At 45.7% G+C, this 9,427-nt stretch overlaps 1 protein-coding gene across 1 annotated transcript; it reads left to right on the top strand.

Annotated features, from left to right (window-relative positions):
* The first annotated feature begins 228 nt into the window (after positions 1 to 228).
* SPINK2 (serine peptidase inhibitor, Kazal type 2) lies at positions 229 to 5,570 on the top strand. Its single transcript, XM_030948322.1, has 4 exons — positions 229 to 277; positions 731 to 768; positions 1,294 to 1,403; positions 5,525 to 5,570. The coding sequence occupies exons 1-4, from the start codon at positions 229 to 231 to the stop codon at positions 5,568 to 5,570; spliced, it is 243 nt and encodes an 80-aa protein (XP_030804182.1).
* Positions 5,571 to 9,427: the final 3,857 nt, after the last annotated feature.

Raw genomic sequence — 9,427 nt, 5'->3', positions numbered from 1 at the left:
GGAAAGTTTCCCATCCCCGTGAGCCTGTTCCTGGGGCGGCTCCTACAGAACTCTACCCCGCGTCCCCGCCGTGGCATCCCAGCCGGGAGCGTCCCCGCGGCCGCCCCGCGCCCCGCGCCCCGCCCGGTACCGGTCCCGCCCCGCGCCCCCCGTTGGCTCCCGCGCTGCCGCGGCCGTTGCGCCCCGAGCCGCCGCCGCTGTCCCCGCTGTCCCCGCTCTGGTGGCGACATGGCGCGGCCGCTGGCGGTCCTGCTGCTGCTGCCCGTCCTCCTCGCCGGTACCGCGCACGGCGCCGGGGCGCTGGCGGTCGGGGAGGGGAGCGGAGCCGGTGCCGGGGAGGTGGGAGATGGGCTGGTACCGTGTCCCGGCCAGTGCCGTCCCAGGGAATGGGGAGCCTGAAGTGGTGCCGTGCCCTGGCTGGCTCAGCGGAGCGGCGGCGGGATCTAAGCCGGGGGTGGGCACCGGAGCCAGCCGGAGGCACGGCGGGGAACAGGCACGGGATGGTGCCGGACGGCGGCTGGCCGGGGCCGGGACCGGGACCGGGACAGCGGCTAGACGGGATATGGCGGGGTCGGACCGCGCCTGGTCAGGGTGTCCCAGGAGCGGACGGAGAGTGGTCAGGGGTGCCGGGACGGGGCAGCGTGCGGCCGGTAACAGCCGGGGCCGGTCCCGCGGGGCTCGGGGGGATCCGTGCGGGACCGGCGCCGTTAACGCTGCTCGCTCTCCGCAGGTCTCCTGTCGTGTCCCGGAGCCATGGCCAGCTACCCGGTGAGTGCCGCCGGCCTCGCTGCCCTCCCTGCCTCCAGCCAGGCCTCCCGCTGCCCCCGGCCCCTTCCCCAGGGCCACGGACCCCAGGCTGGGGGTGTGAGCCTGCCCTGGCTCCGGAGCCCCGGCCCTGAGCAGGGGTCTCTCCCCACAGCTGGGGCCTCCGGGACGCTGCTGGCTCCGCAGCACACTCGCCCTGGCGATGCCCATCTCTCACCATCTCAGTCTGCCTTGCCCTTCATGGGCACTCGCTGTCCGTGTGTCCCGCTGATGCTCAGAGGTCGGAGGGGCTGCGCTGTGGGACGCACATAAATCCTGACAGCACAGCTAAGCCGTGCCAGGCAGCAGGAGCCAAGCCTCGAGTGATAAATTCCCAAAAGAGCATGAAAGATAATGTGGTACTTTAAAATGCTGTGCCAGCTCCCGTTGGACACCTTTTTTCTGTGCATGCCAGGATTCTTCAGAAGCTGAGCAGAAACCTGTTTCAAATGGCGTAACTTTGGCTTCTCTTGTACCTGTCTTCCCTAGCCCAACTGCGCTCAGTATGGGAACCACATGTGTCCAAGGGACTACCATCCAGTCTGTGGCACTGATGGAGAGACCTACGGAAACGAGTGTGTGCTCTGCCTGGCTAACAGGTAGTCAGTTCTGTCCTTCCCTTCCCTACATGCAAGCAGAACATTCACCCTGACATTCCAGATAACTGCTAGGTAATTTACTGGCTTTGGATCATTTGCACTGTTGCACTGCAGTTTCAGCAGTGTCCTCTCAGCTGTGAATCCGCTGCAACAGATTTTATTGTGGTACCTGTAAACGGGTTTGATTGAATTTGGTCAGCTGGATGTACTGAATATTTGTATTAGTACTTCCTGAGAAGGACCATCTCAGAGGAGCTTGCTTGTCATGTTCATACAATGCCAATAAATGTCATACCAGACCCTTTCACACTTTCCACCAGAAAACATGAAAGATCCCACCCAAAATGCAGCTTTACATATAAAATATTTATGTTCAAGATCCAATCTCCTGTACTTCTTCTCACTTCAAGAGTAAGAATGCCAAATGTTAGGAGAAAATATTATTTTGCTGTCAGGTTGTCTAAAAATGAAGAAAAAGACTGCCTGATATTTGAGAAGAGGGTATTTTATTTGTTAGTAATTTAATTTTTTAAAAAACAAATTGAAAACACAGAGAACTGGTATCTAATAGCATTATTACTCCCTATTACAATTGACTGGAAACCTTTATAGAGCAGTCTCTCAGTACAAACTGAGAGAAACTGCTGTGAATAGAAATTTTGATGGTAAAAGGCAATTTATATTAATGAAACAAAAGATCTTCTGTTTCCAGCAGAAGATACAAGTGAGAGTAGCAGAATAACAGAAACAAACCTGTGAACAGATAGATCTCAAGAAAGGGAAGGCTGAAAGGAGTTTCTGACTTTGGGGCAGAGGAAAGATTAATTCTGACCAGACGATCTACAAAATTCAAATTACCAAGATAAAAGAAATATAGGCCAAAATAAAGAAAGTGACAAAAGTATCAAAGGACACTTAAGGTAATGTTGTAAAGAAAGTGCTGAAATGTGCTATGCAAATCTGCAGAATTTGGTAACACTTTCACCAGAGCACACCACAAACAACCCGAGCAAGTGACAAATTGCAAAGAGAATTGATAAACCTACAGTTTAGGGAAAAAAAAAAAAAAAAAGTAATCAAAATTCACACACAGCAGAATCTGTTAAAAGGGAAGAAAAGAGATTCTGGAATGTTACATATTAGGAGCCTACCCATCTTTCCTGCCTCAAGTGATGTTGGAGTAAGTTATTAAGTGATTTGCTTTGTACATAGCCAGAGGTAAAGGGGAATGTAAACAAAGCAGATACAGATTTGTCAGAAATAATCCGATCAAATCCATGAGATTTAGTTTTTTGGTACAATAACTGGCCAAACAGAGTAGGAGGATACGGAAGTATTGGTGCATGACATTAATAAGGCAGTTTACATTATCTCCACTTGACATTCACATAAGCAGACAAATAGTTATTCAGCTGAAATTGTTAAAGGATGAAGTCACAGAAGTTTGAAATGCTGTGGTTCAAAAGCAGTGATCAGCATTTTACATTTGAAAGACCTATCATATTTTATATAATAAAAATTGCAAAATGCCATGGATATGGTGATCTGTGCAGCATATTATAAAAATTCCTAGAGATCTGGAGAGATGGAGTGAAATTAGTACAGTAAAAGACAAAAAGAAGTGCTGAGTATTGCCCATAGAGAGTGCAAATCCATATCGTGGAGATACAGACAGGAAAGCATCTCACAACCTAAACAGTATATTTAATCCTTTCAGAACAGAAGGATGGGCTTTGAGATCCAGCCTTTCTAGGATTTCTGGAATGCTTCATTTTTTTAGGGATGATCCCTCAGTTCCAGATGGATGCAGATTCCTGAATACAGCATCGCACACATAACAAAGGGTTCTCCACTCAAATCTGCTGCTTATTTCAACTCCTTAAGTAATTCCTTAAGTAATTAGTAATGAGGCTTATGTCTTTTTAGTATAAGATGTAAAGTACATGTTTTGTGTGATACATGGGATTAAATCCAGTTATAAACACAAGATAGAATTCTGTCTTAACCATCTTTTTTTGCTGTCTTCTTACATGCTCAGAAACATGTATTTGGGTCTGAAGGGACACAGGGTGGCCAGATACTCTCCTGATCATTTTTCTTTTATAGTTCAGTAGTTGGCATATTTGGGGGCCTTCTAGTTCAGCCTGGAGTTGTTGTTCTAAAGTGTTTGACTTGGCACAAACACAACACGGATAAAACATTTTGCTTTATTGGAGGAATTTCAGCTTTGAAAAACAGTCCATAGTCATAAGCAATGATCATTCCACTCCAAGTAATCTAAGGTACAGTCTGTCACACTTAGGAAGACAGAACAAAGAGATTTTTCTGCCCCATTTAGCAGGCTGCACGACTAGTTGCTGAAATAGTGTAATGTGGTGATACAGAACAGATATAGGGACACATCCAGTACTAAATTACAAAACAGTCACTTCTCAATTAACTTAGAGTGATTCTCAATGGCCATCTTGCAGGTTTGTTCTAGCCCATATTTAACCCCATGAAGGGACTTCCTGGAGAGAGTTGTACTTCCTGATGGCCAAGACAGTACTGTCCATGAAGGAATGTGTGTGGGCACCTGGAGAGCCCTGTGTGAATCTATAGAGTGAAGAAATTGTGAATCTATAAGAAATGTGCGGGCACCTGGAGAGCCCTGTGTGAATCTATAGAGTGAAGAAATGTGTGGGCACCTGGAGAGCCCTGTGTGAATCTATAGAGTGAAGAAATGTGTAGGCACTTGGAGAGCCCTATGTGAATCTATAGAGTGAAGAAATGTGTAGGCACTTGGAGAGCCCTATGTGAATCTATAGAGTGAAGAAATGTGTGGGCACCTGGAGAGCCCTGTGTGAATCTATAGAGTGAAGAAATGTGTGGGCACCTGGAGAGCCCTGTGTGAATCTATAGAGTCCTGCTGAAGAGGTTGCTGCAGTTGATCCATGATAACATGATACACCTGGAGCAAAGGTGCAGCACAAACCCTCCCCATCCTGGCTCTGTAGTGAAGCCCCTTAATTGTAAGACCAAAGTTAGTTTTCCTCCTTTATATTTTTCTTTTAAAGCTCAGATTTAATCTATTCTTAAGTGGTGCTCACATGCAAATCCCAGGTCTCTTCCACACTCAGTGTCCAGTAGCAATGACAACATCTGATCTTGGTTTAAACCTAGTCTGACAGCAACACATGCTCTTTGGAAGTAGATGCAGCAGCTTGAGGTGTCTCTGCAGGGTTTAGTGTGAGGGTGTCCTTCAGCCAGAACCACTCCTTACATCCTAACCAGTCCTTTTACATCCCCTGGCCTTGATTTTGCCTTTCATATTCCGTATCTGCCTTCTGGCACTACCTTCTGGTTAAAAGATCCCTGATAAAACTATTACTAACTAGTACAGATTAACCCTGCTTTTGGGAAAACGTAAGTCTCTTAAATTTCATGACGAGTAAACCAGCTTGATTCTATTAAGATAAGGAAACAAACTGATCATCTGGGACAATTTGCATTCTATTCTGTTTTTTTTTTCTGTCTGCATTTGCCTGGTAAATTGAGATTTGTAAATGGAGCACTCCAAAATACTGTGTATAGGACTTGCAAGAAAAACAAACCAGTGTTTCCAAACTAAAGGGTACTTGGCTAAAATTTCGTTAAAGAAGATTCCAGCATTCAGAGAACCACACATTCAAAATTTAGCAAAGCCTCAGATGCCAAGGTGCATCAGGATGCACACCCTTCCCACTGAATTCCCATGTGAAAGGGGGACATACTGTAAGCATTAGAACTGGTTTGCGCCTCAGACTGCAAAGCTTAACTTGTATTAATGCTTTGTAATGGACACGTTAGTCCTCATGGTGTGATCTGTCATGTGGTGTGACAGTTCTTCTCAGATTTGCAGATGGTTTTATCCAGTTTTTATAGGTAACAAAGCCTGTGGCAGGTTACTCACTCTGTGTATGTGATTTCATAGATTTTTGCATCATGGTTACTTTGTGGTGATGCTTTCAGTAAGTGATGTAATTAATGCATCACTGCATTTAATTGAACACATAGAAAGAAACGAGAGAGTCCACTTTATAAAATGTGTCTGTAAAATTCAAGTAGTGTTCCTCTTCTAATATATTTTTTTCTGTTTGCAGTGAAGACCATACGCATATAGAAATTGTCCGAAAAGGACATTGCTGATATGACAGATGGCTGCTTTTCAAGAAAATTAGAGGGTCACAGACAATCCAAATGGAAGCAATGCCTTACGTGTACCTTCTGTGTAGCCTGTCTTAATAAACAAACTTGCATATTTAAAGTTTGTTTACTGTATTAAAACCAGTGGTTGTAAACATACCCATAGTAGAATTATTATCTGAACCCTGATGTATTTTCTTATTAAAGATGGATCAAAGGAAGGGCATGTCCTCACTCTATACCAGAAGATCAGTTGTCCAGAGAAGGGATTGAGTGCACCAAGGAAGGAAGTGAGTGGGTACCAAGTGCCATTCCTACAATCCCTTCTGGGATCAGGGAGACCCCAGCATCTCTGTCAGAGGCAGTGCTCTTTGGTTCTGGGATATTCTGAGCCCACAGGTGCCAGCAACCCCTGGAGAGCCACTGGAGGGGTTTCTTGTGGCAGCTACCAAACTGGTGATGGCAACGTGCCAAGCCTCTGCCCCTGGCTCCCTACCTGCAGGTCCTGCTGGTGGGGACAGTGACCTGGGCACCCTCTGCTCTTGCTGCAAGTGAGGGCTGTTTTGGGATGCTGGAGGCAGGGGCAGAGCATGCACTGCCCTCCAGGTCCCCATCCCTCTGGGTGCTGCTCCCTGGGGCCATGAGGTCACCGGCCTGGCTGGCACCCAAGAGCCACTTCCTGTGGCAAACATCAAAGCAAAATTGGAAAGCTCAAGACTCCTGTGAAGGCATGCACTCCAGAGTGGCTCTGGTGGGCCTCCCCACAGGAAGGGTGTGCAAGAACTGGGGTTTGGTCCTTTCCTTGTACTTGTCATGGATATGGGCACATATTCTTAGATTTGTTCTTTCTGTTCCACCAAACAACAGTTTTATGCACGCTGATTGAAATTAACTGTGTTGGGGCTGTCCTACAGCGCTTGGTAATACACAGGTGGCTTTTACCTTTGATCTCAGCCAAGCAGCACCTGCTCTCCCCCTGGCCCAGACCATGGCTTTGTCAGGCTTTGCTGGGCAGCAGCAGTGCAGGCAGAGATGTACAGCACATTTCATGCCTGAGGAACATTCTCAGGTCAGTGACTTTGGGTTTGAAAAACAATAATGTTTTTGCCTTACAGTTCCTTTAAAGGGTCAAAACTATCCTTACCTTCCAGCACATGCCTGCTTTCATTTTCTTTGAGGAAAGATTAATCACTGGAGGGCTGGAAGCAAAAAAAAAAAGAAACCAAAACCAGTAGTGTATCCCAGCTGGGTGTTTATGAAGGTTTATAGCTCAAAAAGATGGTGAATTTCAGTATGATGGGTTTAATTTTTTTAAGTTAAAACTGTACATTACATTTAGGACCGTGTTGAGAGCATCATCCCAACACTTCTTGAACTCAGACAGTCTTGGTGCTTCCCAGGGAACCTGTTTCAGTGCCTAATTCCCCTTTTCCTAACATCCACCCCAAACCTCCCCTGGCACAGCTTCACAGCATAACTTAGAATAATATTAACATAATAATAACAGATTCATGGCATAATTCATTATACAGTGTTATAGAATGATGTTACTGTAATCTTTAGACAGCTACAACCTCATGGCAATCATTCCTGTTGGCTTATGACATGTGTGTGAGGCTAACAAGGAGTTATGCCAGCTGAATGGCATGATCGTGAATTGTGAATCAAGAAAGGATCTCTTTTCTGTCTGAGCTCAGGTGGTTGAACAATATTTTGATTGATCAGGATTTTATTATATTTTCAAGCTTCACAGGAGCAGCACAGCCCTGATCTCACTGGGAGGAGAATGTGCAGCCATCCATATAGATCAAAGGAAGGTCAGAAGATGTCTTACTGCCTTTTGCTAATGAAACATGCAGATGAATGGCTTTTTTTTCCCTGGCTGAGTTGCAAGAACAGCATTTATTTTTTTTTTTTTTACTGATTAAATTCTCAACTTTCCCTCCTGTGGAATTTTAATTGTTTTTAAATCTGCCTAGGAAAAATATTTTTAAAAGTTCCCTGAACTCCACATACCGTCGCTCCACAGGCACAGTGTGTGTGTTTTCTGGGACAGCTGGGCTCCAGCTCCCAGCTTAGCTGGGGGTAGTTTGGAAGTGCTCAGGCACCCTTTGAAGGGAATGCAGGCTTTCTCCTCCCGGAGGAGGTGTGACTGCTCAGTAACACTGGTGTCTAGAGGAAAAGAGAAGTCTCTCCTGGGTGACACAGGACCACGAGCAAGAGCAGAAGGGAAAGCCATGTCTGAATCCTGTGGGAGACAGTCAGTACGAAGAGCTCGGATCTGTGGATTTCCAGCTCGCTCTCTAGGCGGCAGCATTTGTTTTCTTTTAAAGCTCCTTTCGTGTTCTCAGTAAGGGGTGTAGGAAAGGCTTTTTATTCATCGTTATCGTTTGAATGCATAAATGTTCTGTTAGGAGCTGTTTGTTTTCAACCGTATTATATTATTAGCATCAGTGATACACGGTCAATCTCATTTACTTGGCAAAGCTAACTTGCTTTTTCCTGATCATTGAATCCAAGTGGTTTTTTGGAGGAGACTCCATGGCACACAATTTGGTAGAAACGTTATTCTGTGGGCAGATGACTCACAGATGAAGCTGTGGCATTCATTGCCATGTGTAGGACTGCACTGGCTTCTATCTTAGCTTTGTGATTTTTGAGCTGGTCACGTAGCAACTGCTTCATTTTCTGAATGAAAGACATCTAAACATCTATAGAAGTAGCACAGGTTTCTGGGGAATTCTTAGCTAGATAACTTCAGAGAAAACCCCCAACTTTTCTCTGTAAAAGTGCCTCATCTTTATATTGAGGAAAAATTAACCCCTTTTAAGTGCTTCTTCAGTCAAGTGGTGAGAAATTATGCAAGAATCTGGAACATGTGTTTAATTTTACCTTTTAAGCAATTCTGAATATTTCTTCCTGACATTAGGAGTTGACCTAAAACTGTTCTTACATAAGCTAGTCTATTCCAGCCTCCCCAGTGAAAAATCCTACCGTGAAGCACTCTGGAGCAGAGAATAGGGCTGGGACTGAGGTCTTTAACTTGCCCAGTAATATCTGGTGTCACTATAGATTTTGTGGGATGTTGTAGCAAGCCCCAAACTGCTGCTCTGGAAGGGCCTGGGTTTTCTGGAAGTCCTTTCTTATCTACCAGTCCCCAAATATTTTGGATATCCAGAAATTTGCAGATGTCTGTAAATGGAGACTTGAAGTGAACCCTCTCTCTTCATTTGAAGGTGTCAAAGAGGAGTGGCTTCTGTAGGAGGCTTTGGGGCTGCTATCTAGGGGCTGCTACCCTAGCTATCTGCACGCACACCCTCACCTTCTGGCAAGCTTTGGGAAACTCCAAGTAGCTTGCTTCTCTCTGAATTTCTAAAAATCAGCTTTGCATTTACATGGGACTCATACCTTTTCTTGCCCCACAGTGTTTCTGCCTTCACTAGGCCTATGGCAGGGGACATAAATACAGTTGGGTGCACAGAGCTGTAGTGAAATGTGAGGCTGTGAATGGGGGTCACAGCAATGATTAAGTTTATCTGCTAAGAATCATAGAATCATGTAGGTTGGAAAAGACCTTTAAGATCATCAGCTGTAAACCTAACATGCCAAGTGCCACTAAGCTGTGTTACCAAATGTAAATCCTGACAATCAAGCAAAATGCAAATTGTGTCCCTGGTGCTTTCTCTGACTGTCAACTTGCCCTTTGCTCAGAGGGTGCACTCAATCCCCTTGGCCAGATCATTAATGAAGACATTAAACAGGACTGGCCCCAACAGTAATCCCTGGCCATCCAGCAGCTGGATTTAACTCCATTCACCAACACTCTCTGGGTTGTGCCACACAGACAGTTTGTTACATGG

The sequence above is a fragment of the Camarhynchus parvulus genome, chromosome 4 (assembly GCF_901933205.1).
Source record: "Camarhynchus parvulus chromosome 4, STF_HiC, whole genome shotgun sequence".
Classification (NCBI taxonomy): Eukaryota; Metazoa; Chordata; class Aves; order Passeriformes; family Thraupidae; genus Camarhynchus; species Camarhynchus parvulus.
Note: the sequence above shows the minus strand (reverse complement) of the source record. Positions and strands in the feature narration are given on the sequence as shown.

Excerpts from the sequence above, each read along its gene's own strand:
- SPINK2 (XM_030948322.1), top strand. The coding sequence starts at position 229 with ATGGCGCGGCCGCTGGCGGTCCTGCTGCTGCTGCCCGTCCTCCTCGCC. Across the intron at positions 769-1,293 it reads GAGCCATGGCCAGCTACCCG|CCCAACTGCGCTCAGTATGG; the intron begins GTGAGTGCCGCC and ends TGTCTTCCCTAG. Across the intron at positions 1,404-5,524 it reads GTGCTCTGCCTGGCTAACAG|TGAAGACCATACGCATATAG; the intron begins GTAGTCAGTTCT and ends TTCTGTTTGCAG.